The following is an 18,293-nucleotide window of genomic DNA, read 5'->3' as shown; positions in this document are numbered from 1 at the left end:
TTTTTTCCAGTGGGTTAATTAAGACCCAAGATGAAAGTCACTGCTGTGGGGCCGGGTGTTTAATGGGAAAAGTCTCCTCCAGGTGCCAGGTTTATTAAATGAAAGGGAAAAAAGCCAAGGGGGAGAGGCAGGGCCACAAGCTGGACAAGGAACATGTGGGGATGGAGATGCCCTTGTGGGGTTGGATGGTGTTGGGGAGCAGGAAGGTGGGGGGGCTGCAGTGAACCCCCTTATCTCTGTGCCACTGAGACCTCAAGGTGCTGGTGGCTCCTGTGAAGCCTTTAGAGGGGCTTTAGACCAGGGCCTGTAGGGACAGGCCAAGGAGAATGGCTTTAACCTGCCAGAGGGGAGACTGAGCTGAGCTCTGAGGCAGAAGCTCTTCCCTGTGAGGGTGCTGAGGCGCTGGCACAGGGTGCCCAGAGAAGCTGTGGCTGCCCCATCCCTGGCAGTGCTCAAGGCCAGGTTGGACACAGGGGTTTGGAGCAAGCTGCTCCAGTGGAAGGGGTCCCTGCCTGTGGCAGGGGTTGGAGCTGGAGGAGCTTTAAGGTCCCTTCTGACCCAAACCATTCCCTGATCCTATGACACGCTCTCAGCATTGCCACCGGCGCTGGAACTGCTGGCACACGAGGCAGCGGTGCTCACCTGGGGTCCATGGTGTGTTCTTAGGGCAGCAAAAGCCATCCCAGCAAAGGAGGGATTCCTGTGGTACCAGCTGATGGTGGCAGAACCTGGTTCCCAGCCCCACACCACCCACCTCTGCCGGGAGCCTGCACACAGGCGCCGCAGTTGCACTTACACATGTAAAGCATTAGGGGCTATTTAGAAGCCCTTTATTGTCATATTTTGTTCTTTATTCCCTGCAAATTAAATTTGCTGAGGGATATGTACGGATTGTGAAATGATTTTGCAAATCGTTCCTCTGGGTTTTTTAATTTCCTTTGTATTAAATGTTTGCAGTGTTTAAAAGGCTATGAAAAATTTTAAATTAAGGAAAAAAAAATTATGTAGGACAAAATCCCAGGGAATGAAGGAGAAAGGGCCTGGGAAGGGGACCGGGCGCTGCCGCCTCTGTTATCGCAGGCGCCAGTGATGGTCTGGCGCAGATCATCCCCTCCAGCTCCATCCTGGTCCTGCTGCACACCAGGAGCTGGTGCCAAAGCCAGTGCCAAAGCAGGAGCTGGTGCCAAAGCCAGTGCCAAAGCAGGAGCTGGTGCCAAAGCCGGTGCCAAAGCAGGACCTGTCACCAGCCCAGGACTGCCCCACCAGACGCACGGCCCAGCCTTTCCCTTTCCATTGCTCCCAGTGATGGATCGGGGCAGAGATCCCTTGCAGGACGCTGTGGAGCTCCACCAACCCCCTGCCTGTGTTTGCAACCCGGAGCAATTGCTTGGTGCAGATGCGAAAGCCAAGGACGTGCTCCCAGGAGCATCCGTCCCCTGCGAGCCGTTTCTAACGGGATGATCTTCCCAGTTATCCCTGAGGTGAGGCTGCCGCAGAAAGCCAGGCTGGCCCCCGAACGGCTCCACATCTTGGAAGCATTAGGGACCCCTTTCCCTGCCGGGATGCCGGGCGTCACTGCAATGCGGGGCCGGGAGGCTCCCTCCGTGCCCTGCGCTGGCTGTTTCCAGCCCATTAAAATCGCAGACACATTTCTCATCTCTTTATTCCCACCACTGTCATCGGCATTGTCTCAGGCTGCTGCGGATTGGGAACTGGCCGTGTACGGACACTCCTGCTCCGCTCCACCCGGCGGCTGCCCCTGCCGGAGGGCCCCGCGTTAGGGATGGGGATGAGGACCGGGATGGCACCCGATGGCTTCCTGCCACCGCTCCTCGGGGGTTGCCGTGCCTATGCCCATGGCACCGCCATCACGGGACCCCTCGCACGCTGCCTCCCGGCTCCCTCTGATGTGGCTTCCCCTCTGCAGGGTGCTGGGGCTGTGCCAGCGCCTGGTGAAGGTCTGGGTGAGAGCTGGATGAAGGTTGCAGTGCAATTGGAGGACCCAAGGGGCTCTGGGTGCTCGGCGGCAGCAGGGATGGAGCTGGAGGCTGTGGGAAGCTCAAAGCAGGGCAGCAGCATCCCAGGGCTCGAGGGACCAGGGACAAGGACTCCCCTTCCTTATGCACAGGGCCCTGGGGAAGGGGCCGTGGTGCAGCCACTCTGTCCCGGCGCAGGGATCGGCAGCTGAGGCTGGTTGGTGCCCCTTGGCACAGCGCAGCAGAGGGTGGGAGCTGCTGGGCTCCTCCAGCTCGATGGGAGCCGACAGGCGGCTGATGTGGAAGGGAATTGTGCGACAGGATTTGTCCATTAATAACAAGGAAAAGGAAGGATTCAGTGAATGCGTAACTGCGAGAGCAAGGAGATGCCTGGGCTGCACACAGGGAAGGTGTCCAGTGCGGTGGGATGCGACCGGGGAACCAGCAGCATCATCCAGCTGGGAAGAAGAGCAGAGGGTGTTTGGATAAGTCAGGAACAGCACAGCCTTCCAGGGCTGCAGGGAGGCAGAGACGTAGGGATGCAGGAAAGCAGGGATATGAGGATGCTAGGGTGTTGGGAGCAGGGAGGTGGGAATGCAGAGATGCAGGGAGCAGGAACACAGAGATGCAGGGAGGTGGGTATGCAGTGATGCAGGGAGCAGGAACAGAGATGAAGTGAGGTGGGAATGCAGAGACGCAGGGAGCAGGAACACAGAGATGCAGGGAGGTGGGAAGGCAGTGATGCAGGGAGCAGGAACACAGAGATGCAGTGAGGTGGGAATGCAGAGATGCAGGGAGCAGGAACACAGAGATGCAGGGCGCAGGAACACAGAGATGCAGGGAGCAGGAACACAGAGATGCAGGGAGGTGGGAATACAGTGATGCAGGGAGCAGGAACACAGAGATGCAGGGAGCAGGAACACAGAGATGCAGGGAGCAGGAACACAGAAATGCAGGGAGCAGGAACACAGAGATGCAGGGAGCAGGAACACAGAGATGCAGGGCTTTGGGTATATGTGGATAAAGGGATGCAAGTCCTGACCTGGTGATCTCTCTGCCCACCACATCCCTCTGCCCCTGCAGACCCCCTCCACAGCCCCAGTGGAGCTCAGTCCAGCTCACTTCAGCTCCTGTGACCCCACTGGAGGACTTGGCCCCAGGAAGGGAGCGGATTGCGGAGCAGAGCCCAGCTCTTGATCAGCTCAGGAAAGGAGAGGCCAGAGCAAGAGCTTTCTGAAATTCCTTCCTGAAGCCTTGGCCAAAAGCCGCGACCTCTTTGCTGATGCAGCCAGACCCTGGATTGAGCCCTGCTCCTGCCGTGCCATCCTGCTCCTTCCCAGCATCCCGGCTTAGGGAGCCGCCGCCTTTACAAGGGCTCAGTCTCCTTGGCCAGGTCACCTGTGCCAGACCCTTCCAGGTCCTTGTCACCTCTTTGGCTTCTCCAGGCCACAGGACCCCCCAGCATCGCTGTCCCTGCAAATGCCATTCACATGGAGGGGAAACGTGAGTTCTCTTTGTTTGTTTGGAAGGAAAGATGTAAAAGCAAAAGGCAAATCAAATCCTGTTTGTCTGCGGTCGCAGCCGTGTCCAGTCGGTTGGGTTGGAACTCAAGGTTGTTGGCATGGCCAAGGCTGGGGCACGGCAGGAGGGACCCTCTGCCTGCAGGATGGTGCTGGACCTTCACCACCAGGAGGGTGGCCCCGGGAGAGCAGGGATGGTTGGAGCAGTTGAGCTGAAGGCACCGTGTCAGCGTCCCCTCCCTGCTGGGACCGAGCTGTCCCCTTGGGTGAGGAGCTGTGGATACCCCAGATGCTGTGGGGAGCCGAGAGCACCGGGGTGCGTGCAGGCCGGGGACATTTGGAAATGCACTTTTGCTGCTTCCACGGCGCAGCATACATTTTTCCATCTCTGTTTTGATCAATTTCCTTCATTTAATCTATTGGTTTTGGGTTTTTTTTTGCTCAAATTCATGGAAGAATTCTTTCCATGAGCCAGAGGTTGCCGCAGCGGCTCCATCCCCGGCTGTGGGCACGGGCGGCCGGCCGGGGACTGAGCCCTGCATCCCTCCTTCGGCTGTAGCAGCAGGGATGCTCTGGGGCTGGTGTGAGGCTCGGGGTAGCTTTGGTCCCACTGGCACCATCCCTGGCAGTGCTCCTGCTCCACTTGCCCGCCCTGACCTCTTCTTCCTCCCGCTGCTGTGGTTTGGTGGTGATGGCAAAGCTGAACCTCTCTGTGTACTTCAAGAGGGGAGCTGCCCGCAACCCGACAGCATTTTAAACAGCTCAGACTGTCCTTGTTCCAGCTCCTGAAAATTCAATTTGTCAGTGGCATAAACAGGATATAAAACACTGAAAAAAAAACAGCAAAAGGAGAGGGGAACATTTTTCTCCACGGCTTTGCCTGCGATGGAGGAAGCAACCTGTGGGCACCACATCCCCTCTGCGTTGGTTGAACTCTTCTAATGGCAAACACAGCCTGGGGCTGGCCCTGTGCAGCCCCACAGGACAGCTCCTGACCCCTGGGGTTCGGTTAGTACAGAGGTTTACCCTTGCCAATTCCTGCTCTTCCCTTCTTGTTCTTCTCCATGGTGTACTCCAGATGGAGGGTGGTTTCTGGTGCTCCCGGACGTCAGCAGCAAGCGGTGGTAATGAGTTCCCTCAATGCCAGCTCCACGCAATTATCACTTTATTTTCACTTCAGCAATATTGATGGTTGTGTCCCTCCTGGTATTAATTCTTGAGAGGCCTTGAAAGTCACTGGGACACACGCAGGCACCAGCCCTGGGGCGATGGCAGCCACTGCCGGGCTGGTCACCATGGTCCACATGGGCCCTGGCAGCACCATGTCTCCGGGCTGGGCAGAGGGAAGGGATGTGGGGCTGTGCCTGGTGGATATGGGGACCAGGAGCTGGCAATGGGGTAAGGATGGATCATGAGGTTGGGAGGGTGAGGAGGGACCCATGTGCCCATAGGAGACCCGAAGCCCTGGTTCTGGTGGCTATGGGGACCAGAAGCTGGCAGTAGGGTGAGGATGGAGCATGAGGTTGGGAGGGTGAGGAGGGACCCATGTGCCTATAGGAGACCCGAAGCCCTGGTTCTGGTGGCTATGGGGACCAGAAGGTGGCAGTAGGGTGAGGATGGAGCATGAGGTTGGGAAGGTGAGGAGGGACCCATGTGCCCATAGGAGACCCAAAGGCCTGGTTCCTGTGGATGGGGCAGGATGCACTTCTGTGCCTGGGGACATTCACTGGGTTCTTTCCCATCCCTGTGCCCATGCAGAAGGGTCCACCAAAGGACTAGCTCATAGGCAGCCCTTAGGACACACTGTTTCCCTCTGCCTTGCTGTCCAAAGCATGAGCACAGCCCTGCAGCTTTGGCCAGGGTGAGCAGGGACAGAGGAACCATCAGCTTCGGTCATGGTACAAATCACATCCTGCTGCAGCATGTCCAGGGGGTTACATTTGCTGTTAGGGGTCTGATTTCAGTAGGAACCGTGGTGGAGACCAGCAAGATCTAAGGCTGAAGCTCTTCCCTGTGAGGGTGCTGAGGCGCTGGCACAGGGTGCCCAGAGAAGCTGTGGCTGCCCCATCCCTGGCAGTGCTCAAGGCACCCTCACCAGTGGCACATGCACCGGGAGCCACGGCTGCAGCCAGACACATGCGGGGCCATGGGTACCGGAGCCATGGAGGCTCTGCGGCTGCCGGGGGGGGGGAACGTCCCCATCCAGGACCAGGATCCTACCCAAAGCCTTTGTTCTGCTGAATTCCAGCCGGTGAGAGTCATGCACTGGAGTCAGAGGGTTCTGCCCTCCTGGGGAATGATGTGAGAGGGAACCATGCAGTCACATTCAAGTTATTTGAAACAGGACGGGATTTCTGAGTACTGCCTCACGTGGAGCCAGGATCGTCCATCTGAGCCACGCTTCCATCTGTCTTTCCCAACGCTTTCCTCAAATAGCGCAAATATTAAAAGAAATTCAATTGGAATTTGGCATGGATGATTCTTAGGAAAATAGGAGAGGGCCCGCTGCTAAAATACCACTGCCTTGCTCCCTTCCAGCAGCAGACACATGATTCCCAGTGCTAGGAAAGCCGGAGGCAGTGGATGGCTCTGCCTGGCAGAGAAGAGGGGGCTCCAAGGTTGCCGATGCTCCGGCTTTGCCGGGAGAGTGGCACAGCCTGGGTCTCGGAGCTCCAGTGGGGAATCCCGGCTCCCTGGCAGTGAAACCCTCTGCAATTCCATGTTTCCAGCCACCTGGAAGCCTGGTCCCACTGCCCCAAGCCCCAGGCTCCTGACCCTGCACGGTGCAGCCCACATCCCTGCCTTTTCCCGAAGGAATTCTCCCGGAGCCCTCACGTAGCTGTTGGGAATTACAGGAAGATTTCCACAGGGATTTCACTCGTGTCCCAGCTCCCCGAAAACCTCCCCATCCTTTCTTTCGCTTTTAGCTTCACCTCCACCAGCTCCCCCACAAACGCTGTGGTGCTGCAGGGCAGGAAGCTGGTTTATGGCCCGGCTCAGCGCTGGGGACGTGTCACCATTGTGTGTGCTCTCATTTGTCCACGCAGAGGTGGCACTTCCAGCGGCACGTGTGGGATGCAGGTGGAGCTGGCTGCAAGGAGAAGTGTTTGGGGCGAGGATGCTGGGCTTGGGGGTCTTTCTGCCACGACTTTTCCCATCGCTGGGGAGGGATTGAACAGAACTCCAGCAACCCTCAACCTTCATGGCCATCTCCTTCTCCCACCTTGTCCAGTGAATACCAAGGCGCGATGGATCACACAGCCAAGGAGTGCATCCTCTCTCCTCCCCGGCCTCACCCCATCCCACCACCCTCATCTCCCATCTTCCTTCCAGCGCTGCCCAAGAACCCCCGGCTCAGCCAGAACCCGGCCCCATCCCAGCGGAGGCACCGGGCGATGCTGCTGGGCATGGATCCTGCTCTTCCCGCTCCGGCAGCCGTACGGAAACGGCTCTGACATGTGTCAACAATAACCAGCGAACAGGCGGCGGCCCCAGCACCTCGAGGAGGCCCGGACACCCTCGGCTGGAACCAAACCGCAGCCGGGAAGCAGGAATATTGTTTCAATTATTCCCATTATATAAAGTCCAACCATTTTAATATATTCTGCCTCAAAAGGGGCTCAAGGAAAGAGATCAAATAAACACTGGAACTGCGCGCCCCTGGCACGCGCCGCCAGCTCGGGTTCGGCACCGAACCTCACCGTTCGCCTGCCCCTTCCTGCTCCAGGCTCCGGCTCCTCCTCCCGCTGCCCCTCGGCCTCCGGCGCCGCTCGACACCAAATCTGTCTTTGGGCTTTGCTTCTGTTCTGGCAGCCGGAGCGCTCGGAGGCTGCGCGGCTGCACCGGCGGCCAAGCCGGAGCCGAGCCAGAGGAGCCGCGGGAGGGGAGCAACGGTGCTCCTGAGGGATGGAGCGTGGGTTTGAGGCGCATCCTAAACCGTAAGGCAGGACTTAAAGCTCCTGGGGTGCCACATCCGCCTGAGAGCATCAGGATCAGCAGGCCCAGGACTGCCTGAAGGCAGGAGGAGAGCAAGTGTGCTATGAGTGTGTGATGTCTGGTGTCATAGAACCGCAGGCTGGTTTGGGGTGGAAGGGACCTGAAAGCTCCTCCAGCTCCAATCCCTGCCACAGGCAGGGACCCCTTCCACTGGAGCAGCTTGCTCCAACCTGGCCTTGAACACTGCCAGGGATGGGGCAGCCACAGCTTCTCTGGGCACCCTGTGCCATCACCTCAGCACCCTCATAGGGAAGAGCTTCTGCCTAAGAGCTCATCTCCATTTCCCCTCTTTTAGCCACCCTTACACCATCCTTCCTGCCTGGGAGAGCCACCAGCATCCTGTCACCAAGGATGGAGCTGCCTCTGGCCACACAGAGCCCATCTGCTCCCACCAGCTCTGGCCAGGCAGGAGCTGCTTCCCACTGCATCTCCTGTGGCACCAGCATCACTGGAGCTCTCCTCCCTTACCACGCTGTGCCAGGCCAGTTGTTCCTGGAGCGCCCGACCACACCTGGCTCCCACATGGGCAGTAAATCTGCAGCTCGGCCTCTCCCAGCAGGTTTCCATGCGCATCCGCTGGGCTCCGGGCTCTGCCTGCCCCGGGTGGGGGTCCGATCAGTGCCACCGTGACCAGGGATGCTGGCAAGCACCACGGTGCTGGGTTAGGTGGAGCTGGCATTTCATAAGCACAAGGGAAAGGGCCTCTGCGGAGCAGGGAGCGGCTGTGACTCCATTCCTGTGGGAAGTGCCTGCCACCGTCCAAGCATCTGGCCCTGTTATGATGGGAGAGGAATGCCAAATATTTTTCTTCCTTATCCACTACCATCCGCTCAAACCCTCCCTGATCAAACCCACATTCATCCCCTTGGATGCACGAGGGCCCCTGCTCCGGAGATCTCCCTCCCAGTGGCTGATCCAGCCTATGGGAAGCTCATTGCAGGTGGGGAGATAACCCTGCCTTCATCCAGGGGCTCCATCCATCTCGCAGCCCCTCATTGCCTCCTTCCCCCTGCTTCCAGCCACCTCCAACTGTTTCATTTTCACTTTGTTACCTTGGGCAGGAGCATCCTGATGCCTGTATCCCCGTGCCAGCATCCCTTGGTGCCTGCATCCCCGTGCCAGCATCCCTACTGCCAGCATCCCTGTGCCAGCAACCCTGGTGCCTCTATCCCTGCACCAGCATCTTGTGCCATCATCCCTGTGCCTGCATCCCTCTGCCAGCATCCCCGTGCCAGTATTCCTGACTAACCTGTGGCCCTGCCAGGACCACGCTGTCCCACCCAGAGCCCCTGTTATCCCAAAAGCAGCCCCTGGGGTGGTGCTCCGGGAAGCAGGCAGTGCTGCCTTGGAGAATCACCAAGATTTCTCCAGAGATGAAAGCGTGCTCAAGTGTCAAACTAACTTTCCAAACGATCTTCCTGGACCCTTGCTTCCTGGTGCTTTGGAAGGCAGAGGAGGAACATTTCATTCCCTGTGCGCTGGCTGTGGCTGCTCCCCGGCATCACCCTGAGTCACTGTGGTTGCCACCCCGGCAGCATTAATCCGGGCTCCCCAGAGCACTTCCTGGCACAAGAGAGGGGATCCACGCTGGATTACTCAGCGGACAGCACATCCTCCCTTCCTTCCCACTGCAGTCTTCAGAGCAGCAGTCATAGAGAGCCGAAGGAGAGGGTTTCCCTGCTCCCTCCGGGACACCCGGCACCCAGCAGCAGGGATCCAGGATCCTGGCAAACCCGGTGATGAGTGTGAGCACACTGCCACGTGCTCACGGGCTGTTCCCGGGGAGCCATCGCTAATGAGAGACACCTCATTAGAGCCTGCTCCAGCATCCACAAGCCTGCTCCAGCAGCCGGGGCCAAGGCACTTCCCTTGCACTGCGTTTCCCTTCCGTGTCTGACAAGGACAATTCCCAAGCAGCTCCTGGGGAGCCAGTCACCCACAAGCACCGTTGCAGCCCATACTCAAGTAGCTCCAATGCCGTTGCCGTATCCAGCTCCTGTGCTGGATGGCAGCGCCATGTCCGTGCCCACAGATCCCCCAAGCCCATGCAGATCCATGATGGGAATGCTGCGTTGAGGGCTCGGTTGTTTATGGAAAGTAAGGCTGAGCCAGCTGCTGGAAACCTGCATTTTATGGGTATTTTTTCAATTTCTTTGGCATTTATTTGGAGTATTTCAATTCATTGGCATTAGAAAAAACAGACCTAAAGTGATCCCAACCATTATTGCTGCTGGTTTCCTATGGCCAGGCCAAAGGGGGTGAAACGGCTTCTTTGTTGTCTGAATCATTAACTCCTTGGGAATGAAACGTGGTGGTGCTGGATGGGAGCAGTGCAGGGAGATGTTCAGGGAGGCTGGGGCAGATGGAGGGAGAAATTCACGGGGGTAGAGAGCAAATCCCAGTTCAACCAGTGCAACCTGCACGAGTGAAGCAGAAACTCTGTTGATTGCCTGGAAACCATCAGGACCAAGGTCCAAACCCAACTCATCTCCATGGGGTGCAGTGTAATGGCAGAGCCACCTGAGCCCAGCTCAAGCAACACTGGGGTTACCCCAAAAGCTGGGATCCAATCCTTGCTCCTTTCATTTCCCTGTCCCACACGGCCGCTGGGGCTGGCACATGCCGGCACGGTGGGATGAGCACATGGAGCTGCCAGGACGGGCACCCAGGGCTCACCTGGTGACCAAGGCGCTGCAGACGAGCCCCCTTCCCCTCCTGTCCTGCAGCCCGTGGGCAAACTGAGAGCTCCCTGGGGTGCGTTTTGGGGAGCACTGAATGGGGCAAGGACGAGGGGGGGCTGAGAACGGCTCAGTTTGGCTCAGTGCAGCTCGGCTTAGCGTGGCTCAGCCGGGCTCAGCTCCACTCAGCCCAGCTGGGCTCAGCTCATCTCCAGCAGCTGAGAGGGAAGTGAGTTCTTGACTCGGATAAATCAGAGTCAGCTGCAGCCCTGGGACAGCAAAGAGCAGATCCAGAGCCGGAGGAGCCGGACCCCACCACGGCTCCCGGCCAGGCTCAGCAGCCCGGGGAAGAGGGGGGGCTGTCTCAGACAGCGTCACAGCCTGGCTCCGCCCCCCCCAAATCACAGGGGTCCGGCGTGGGTCTGGCTCTGGGATGGCAGCGGCACAGTCGGAGCGCGGTGGGGCAGCGGGACGGGTCCCGGCCGCGGGCTCTGCAGCCGGTTCGCCCGCAGGCGGCTCTGTCGCTGCTGGAGGGGGGGGTCTTGGTGTTATTATAGAGAAGGGGGGGCTGGCAGCGGGTATAAAGGCAGAGCTCCCCGGAGCGGCCGGCGCTGTCCCACCGCCATGAGCCCCTGCCCACCCGGCTCCCGCTCCCTTAAAGCGCGGCAGCCCCGCGGTGGGATGGAGTGAGCCCGGAGCCGCTCTGCTCCCTCCTTCCCAGCGCCCCTCGGCTGGCTCCGGAGGGAGGCGACGAGCCCGCAGCCGCTTGGATGCTTTGATTCCTTCCCTGCCCGAACCGCCTCCTGCCCAGATGCAGTGGATAATATTCATGTTGCTGTTATTCATCAGCTCCATGGAAATGCTCACGCAGAACCGATGGAAGAAGCAAGGTACGGTGCGTGCGCGGCCGGATCGTCCCGCTCAGGTACATGGGGCCAATGGGGGCAGTGACCTCCTCTGCCGGTGCTGGAGGTGTGAAGCTGGAAGGAGCCGGGAATCTGCATTCCCCAACCCAACCCCTCGGGGCCCGTTGGACACCGGCTGCTTCCCCTCCCGGTGCATGGCACGGGGCTGGTGCAGAGACATGTGGAGAAGGCGAAGTGCTGTCCCATGGCATTGCCAGCCCTGCCCTCGGGGCAAGGGAGAGGGGAAACTGGCACAGGGGCTGCTTGTGCAAGCCCCAGGTGGGATAGAGCAGAACTGGGTGATTTTCTGGTATTTCTCTGCTTAAAGCATTGGGAGTAAAATCTCTTAGGGGGATGCTGAGAGCCGCTGCAGGCACTGCCTGTCCCCTGCACCAGCCGAACTGCTGCTTGGTGCTAGGGCTGTGCCAAGGCACACGCACCCTCCTTTGGGCACTGGCTCGTGTCTCCTTGGCAGTGGCTGAGGCTTGACTGGCACTGAGAGGAGCTCAGGATGCTGAGCAGCCTCATGCTATGGGATGCACGGGAGACTCAGGTCCTGGCAGCACCCAGGGGTCTGCCCATGGCTCTGCACCTCAAACACACATTCTATCTCCTGCTATAAGCAATGCAGAAGGGCTGGCACAGTCTGTAGGGTCTGGAAGGTCTGAGGGGTGCTGCTGCACTCCACAACTACCCCACTGCAATCAGGAGCTGCCTCCATGAGCTCTGCTGCCCTGGAGGGGTGGTCCAAGCAGTGCCAACAGAGCCCATGGCAGCAGAGCTGGGCACTGATGGGTGATGTCCCTCATGTCTGGCACACTGGCTCTGCAGGCACTGATGGGCAGCGGTAACCCTAATTTCCCTAGTCCTGTTTTTGGTGCGTGGCACATCCCATTATACGGTAGAGCCATCCAGCAGCTCCCTGGTGTCGCTCCCGGCACAGTGGCACGTGCCATGCCGGTAGCTGTGATGCTCATGGTGCCAAGGAGCAGGATCTGTCTGGCCAGCCCTTCCCAAGCTCTGCACCCCGGGGCTATTTCTAAAGCCTGGGAGGGCTCCCACATCCCCTGCCCCACATGGGGGCTGGAAAGAGAGCGGCAAAGAAAAAGTCCTCAGAAAGAGCAAGGGAAGGGAAAGAAGCTCGTAAATCCCTGGGAAGTCTCCAGGGAAGCGGCTCCGGCTGCAGCCAGGAACACAAATGTTGTCAGCGTTTGGTAAATATGAAACGGAGACCATAACAACTTAATGGATCCAAGGTGCTTCGTTAGCGCGCTCCCAGCAGCCACGGCACTAACGAAGCCTCGTGGCCGCTGCCACTGTCCAGGCCCCTGTGCCGCGGGGAGGGAACAGGGATGAGCCTCACTGGGGCCCGGTACACGGCACCACTGCACCAGGGGCTTGCGCCAGGGACATTGAGGCAGCTCCCAGCATCTTTCCTGGCTTCCCCAGCACCCACCTCTGCCCTGGCACCGCAGCCATGGGGCTCCTGCTGCTGTCAGCTCCTGGGGTCAGAGAGGAGCAGTGCTGGGCAGCGCTCCCGGGGGTGAAGTTCATGTCTGGCTCCTTTGGCTCAGAGTTATCCAGGGCAGGTCCCTTCTAGAGCTTGGATCCAGGGATCCGCATCAGCCCTTGTCTGTCCCAGCTGCAGGCTCTGGGCTCTGCTCTGCCCAGGGCAGACACCTCCTTAGACCTTTACCAAGCGCAAAAAAACATTTTGATGCTCCAAGATGTGCTGGCAGATGGAGTCTGGCACTGGCTCTGTTACTGCTGTGCAACAGGAGCCTTTGCTCGGGAGCATCCAGAGGACCTCAAGGTGCTGGAGCCAAGCAAACCCTTCCCAACACAGCAGAGATGTCAGCCGCCCGTGCAGGAGCTTGCAGGCCTCTCACAGAGATGCCCAGCCAGCCTGGGGGTGCAAAGAGAGCCCGGGTGCTAGTAGCCCCCAGTTGCAACCTGGATCCATGCCGGGAGCATCTCCCCGGGCCGCATTTCCCCGGTACTGGGATCCAGGAGGAGCTGTTGGCCGGAGCTCCATGGGCTCTGCTGGGGCTGCGGGCTTGAGGGGGGGGCCTGGCACCCGTCCTCGCTGGGAGCAGAGCCCACCGTGGGGCCTGCTGCCCTCACGCAGGTCAGGAGCACGGCAGAGGCAGCCAAGGAGGCGGCAGAGGCTCTTTAGCAACCAGACAGATCCTTATCTCGGCTCCTCTTGAGTGTTTCCAAAATCCCTTTGTCCCCTGACACTTAACAGGCATCAACCAATTAATCCAGGTCAGAGCATGTTTCTACTGCCAGAGCTGTTGTTTAGCTCCCATTAGGATGCTTCTCACGGGCTGGGGATGGCTGGTGCTGCAGGGCTTAGCCTGGGAGTGGGTGAACACTCAGCCCTGGATATTGGGGTGTCGGAGGGGGTGATGCCCAAGTAGTGGGGAGCAATGGATTTGCGCATTCCCATGCTGGCAGACAGGCAAACAGCAGGGATTTGGGGAGGTGTTTGCAGGGGCTCAGGACAGTGCTGTCACCCCCATGGGGATGGCATGGGGCTGGGACCCTCCCTGGCACCTTGGCCATGCCATGTGTGTGTGTGTCCCCGCAGCGAGCGCCGGCCTGCTGGAGAACTGCACGGGCTGCGTGCTGTGCTCCGAGGACAACGGCTGCATCACCTGCCACCACCGGCTCTTCCTGCTCATCTGGAGGGACGGCATCCGCCAGTTCGGGATGTGCGTCCACACCTGCCCCCCCGGCTACTTCGGCGTGCGGGGACTGGAGGTCAACAGATGCACGAGTAGGTCCCGGGGTCCTCCCAGTGCCCCGGGAGGGGTGATGGATGGTGGCACAGAGCCGGTGGCCATGGGGCTCCCTCCCCTTTCCCCATCCCAGACCCCACAGGTTGCCAAAGGGCTCTGGGTTCCTGGTGGGCACCGGGGCTCCGGGCTCTCCCGGCTGAGCATCCCTCCTCCTCACAGAGTGCAGGTCTCCGAGCTGCGAGAGCTGCTTCAGCAGAGACTTCTGCATGAAGTGCAAAGACAAGTTCTACCTGCACAAGGGCCAGTGCTTTCGGCAGTGCCCCCCCAGCACCGCGGTGCAGCCCGGCACCCGCGAGTGCCAAGGTAAGGAGCACCCGCACCCCATCCCCGTGGTCCCTGGGGTGATGCCCGGTGCTGCGCGGTCACCGGCCCCGCTCTGAGCCCCTGTCCCCCGCAGAAACGTGCGAGCCGGGCCCCTGGAGCGAGTGGAGCCCCTGCACCCACGAGAGCCGGACCTGCGGCTGCAAGTGGGGCGTGGAGACGCGGGTCCGGGAGGTGTCGGGGGCCGCCCGGGAGGAAGGAGCCGCCTGCCCCGCGCTGCTGGAGACGCGGAAGTGCCGCATGAGGAAGCACTGCCCAGGAGGTGAGCATCGCATCGCGGGCAGCCCGCCCCATAGCCTGCCCTACAGCCCGCCCCATAGCCAGCCCTACAGCCTGCCCCACAGCCCGGCCCATAGCATCTGTCCCACAGCCCGGCTGTCACCCCCGGCATCCTGCGGCCGGTGGCTGTAACTGGAGTTACAGGCACATGTGCTGTGCAGCCCCGGTGCTGGTGCTGGTCCTGGCCGAGGGGCTGGGGTACCCCTGCGGCAGCTCCTGGCACCGGCCGGTGTCTGCATCCGCTGCTGGGCTGGGCTGGCCGCTGGTGGGAGCCTCTGTGATGGAATGAGGCTGGCAAGGGAGAGGAAAGCACGGCCAGAGCTTTCTGCAGCACAGTTGTGAATAAGGAGGGTTGAGAACAGCAGGAAAGGTTCCTTCGATACCCACTGAGCCCCAGAAACACTCACAGAGCTCGAAGGCATCACCCAGGGCGCTTCTGATGGCCGAAGCCTTGGGTGATATCCCAGAACAGAGCTCTTCTCCATGGATAACCCAGCCAGATGTTGGCCCCTGCTCTTGTGCCTTCTCGCACTGTGGCAGCACCACGTCCCATGGGCTGGGGGCTCCTCGGCACTGAGCTCCCTGGCTCAGGGCTTCCCACCACGTCTCCCATGTCCCGTCCCTGGTTGCCGGGGCCGTGCGGGCACGTGGCTGGCGCTGGGAACAAGGAGGCGGCTGATGTCATTTTTGGATGCAACCGGCTGGACCGAAGCCGTTCTAATAAATCTCCCCTTCACAACTGGCAGAAGGGGGGGGATTGCAATGGGATACGGATGTGCCGGGCCTGGCAGCAGATCTGAGCCGCGGCGCTTGGCGGGCCCGAGGCGCGGGCTCGCGCTGTGCCGGCGGACGTGCCGGCCAGCACCGCCAGCGTGGCAGCGCCGCGGTACCCCAAGGAAGGGACCAGCCCGAGGATGGAGCAATGGGGGCAGTGATGGGACGTGCGTGCTGAGGCTGGGGCCGTGGAGCCAGAAGAGCAGCTTTGTCCCAGCGCTATCAATCGTAAATCAGGTTTTACTGCTGACAGCACAGAGGAGCCGATTTCCTTCCCCAGCCGGGCCCTGGCTCGCGGCCTTGGGGTGCCAGGTGGCATCGATTTGGGGGACGTTCCCATCCCCGCTGGGCTGCTCCGTCTCTGGACCCAGCGAGCTGGTGACAGTTTGATGCAGCCGTTATGGTGTGCCAGGACTGGCTGTTCCGGAGCACAGTGTCCCGCAGCGGGGTGCCGGGTGTCTGCAGCCCCAAGCCTTGTCCTGGAAGCAGGGAATGCCATTCCAGTGCTCCAGAGGTGCCTTGGATTGGGAGGTGACTGAGAAGGCAACAGCACCCTGGAAAAGCGCTTGGGCTCTTGTCCCTGAGCTGATGAGCTCGGGGAGCATCAGGGCTCCTCAAGGGTGCTACCTGGGATTAGATCTACCCCCGGGAAGGCAGAGGGGAACCCATCAGTGCCTCACAAGCAGCCCCACTACCCCAGCCAGGAGGCAGGAGAGGGCAGCCCTCAGTGCCCATCATCACCAGGCCGGCTGCTCAGTGTCCCCTGCCCTGGCTCCCAGGCTCCTGCCCGCCCAGCCAAGTGCTGGGTTATGGGATCCAGATGCTGGAGGAGGACAATGAGTTCACTGGATGCAGCCGAGACACCCCCAGCCTGGGCGAGCAGGGGAAGGCAGCAGCGGGGCCCGAGCGTGTGAGGAGAGATTTGTGCCACCACTTCTAAGCCGTCCGCAGGCAGCTGGAAGGGGGAAGCATCCGCGCTTGGCCGAGGCACAAACCCCTCGCGCTGCTGTAAATCTGTCCTGTGTGTCTGCTGCGCTCGGCGTTCGTGCTGTGCCCTCGCCTCGGTGGGTGGCAGCTGCCTGGGAGAGCGGAGCTGGAAAACAGAGATGGGCAGGGAAAGGAGACGGAGCCATCGGAAAGGACCGGCCGCTCACCGGCCCCGTGCCCCTCACACAGGGGATGTGTGGGGAGAGGGGCACCAGACCCCTCTTATTGCCCACCTTTAAGTCAGGAGAGCGCATGGGTGGCAGAAGAAGTGAAGCTTCCCCGTTTTGGGGCAGCCATTCTGCTCCCAAGTAGAGGTTCCCCTTCCCATTGGAACACATGGCACAGCAGATCTTCTCCTGCATCCCTGTTTGCTTTGGTGTCTCAGCACCAACACCTCAACCAGTGCTTTGGGGAGTCCCTTGGCGTGTGCAAGATCTGGGGACCACCAGTGCTGAGTCCCTGCAGGCTGACAGCAGGATGCAGCCAAGCTCCACTGGTGCCTGGTCAAGGAGCATCCACACAGGGATGGGAGAGCTGTGGCACAGCTTTGGAGCGCTGATGCAGCCATAGTTGTGCTCCAGCATCCCCAGTCCTTGCTCAGAGGGAAGTTGGGGTACCTCAGGCGTGCCCCTAGGTTGGCCGAGCATCTCCCAACCCATTCCTGGAGATTTTGGGGTACCAGAATTTAGGATCTGGCCGTGGAAACTGGGGGGCAATGCACTGGTGTCCCTCTGCCCATGCTGCCAGCACTCAGACCTCCCCATGCTGCTGTTTGGTGACCTGGAGAGGGCTTTGGGGTCCCCCAGATTGGGAAGAGGGTCCTGCCTCACACCGGAGGGAGGATGCGGGGTGTGCACCCCATGGATGGGGCTCGGTCCTGACGAGCGATCCCTCCTTTTCTCCTCTTTCCCGTTCCAGAGAAAACCGAACCCAAAACTAAAGGCAAGAAGAGGCAGAAGAAGCCGAAGACAGAACCAGAGGCGGGTACTTAGCGGCTCCAGCACTGGAGCTGGGGCGGCGCGGTGGGAGCAGGGTGGGAGCTCTCGGAGCCCCTGGCCAGGGCTCCCACCGCGCTGCCCCAGCCGCATCACCCCAGTTTTCCATCCACAACACAATTGCACAACGTTTTCTCTCCCCCCCCCTTTTCTTTTGACACAATTTATGGCCTGTAAAACATTTCCTTTTCAGAAAATCTAATTTGCAGCGTCCAAAGCAATGCCCTGGGGCTTGGGGAGGGGGGTGGCTCCTTCACTTCGCTGGTTTTCCCTCTCCCCCGGCCTGCGCCGTCCCTTCCCGTGCTCCAGACGGCTGGGATGGGGTTGGACCCTGCTGGTGAAGATGGTGTCTGCCTGCGGATCACCCCTCAGGGCTGGGAGATGCTCTGCTCCCACGGGGTCCCGATTGCACAGGGATGCTCTGGTGCCATACAAGTCCTCCCATCCTCAGCTAGTGGCACAGAGGACAGTGGGACGCCAAGGATGGGACCCCTCTGGAGACCAGCCCAGTGCTCAGCATCCCCCCCCACAGCACAACCATGGACCATATCCTGCCATCGTCAGGCTTACAGAAGGGCTGGAAGAACTTCTCTCCCCAGCTGGATGTGGGCAGAGGAATTTGGGATCCCATAGCCACGCTCGGTCCAGGACAAGGGCATATATGATGCCACCGCAGCGACTGGAGCAGGGAATGGTGCTGCCTCCAGCATTGCCCGGTGGATGCCCTGGGAGCAGCCTCATGCCAGCCATCAGCAGGGGTGCTGAGCCACGCTCACGTCACCTGCAGAACTCACAGCTGAATGTCCATAAGGGAGTCCATCAGCAGGTTCAATGAGTGCTCGCTCATGTTGCTCCCACAGGCACTGCTGCATTTGGGGGTGTGCCGGGGTCCGAGCCCCCATCCCGAGGTCTGGCACTGGCACATGGGGGCTGCGGGGGCCGCACAGACCCTTCAGGATGAGAGCACTGGGTGTCAGCATCGAGCCAGCCCCGGAGCTGTTCGCTTCATGTCCAATAAACGCACAAAACCTCCGGCACGGCCCTGCCTGCCTGCAGTC

The 18,293-nt window shown here is 60.3% G+C and overlaps 1 protein-coding gene across 3 annotated transcripts; it reads left to right on the top strand.

The window, feature by feature from the left end:
* Positions 1-10,472: 10,472 nt before the first annotated feature.
* Positions 10,473-18,004, top strand: RSPO4 (R-spondin 4). Of its 3 annotated transcripts, XM_062628289.1 has the most exons (7): positions 10,473-10,670; positions 11,020-11,060; positions 13,669-13,857; positions 14,039-14,182; positions 14,277-14,462; positions 17,159-17,224; positions 17,687-18,004. In XM_062628289.1, exons 2-7 carry the CDS (start codon positions 11,024-11,026, stop codon positions 17,866-17,868), a joined length of 804 nt encoding a protein of 267 aa, XP_062484273.1. In that variant the 5' UTR covers positions 10,473-10,670; positions 11,020-11,023; the 3' UTR covers positions 17,869-18,004. The 3 variants fall into 3 exon arrangements, with proteins under 3 accessions (XP_062484273.1, XP_062484272.1, XP_062484274.1); XM_062628288.1 differs by lacking the exon at positions 10,473-10,670 and having other exon boundaries at positions 10,735-11,060; positions 17,687-18,002; XM_062628290.1 differs by lacking the exons at positions 10,473-10,670; positions 17,687-18,004 and having other exon boundaries at positions 10,735-11,060; positions 17,159-17,437.
* The last annotated feature ends 289 nt before the right edge of the window (positions 18,005-18,293 follow it).

Source organism: Pezoporus occidentalis, unplaced genomic scaffold (genome assembly GCF_034315485.1).
Source record: "Pezoporus occidentalis ecotype Australia unplaced genomic scaffold, CSIRO_AGI_Poc_V1 ctg313, whole genome shotgun sequence".
Classification (NCBI taxonomy): Eukaryota; Metazoa; Chordata; class Aves; order Psittaciformes; family Psittacidae; genus Pezoporus; species Pezoporus occidentalis.
This window is presented reverse-complemented; position numbering and strand designations above follow the sequence as displayed.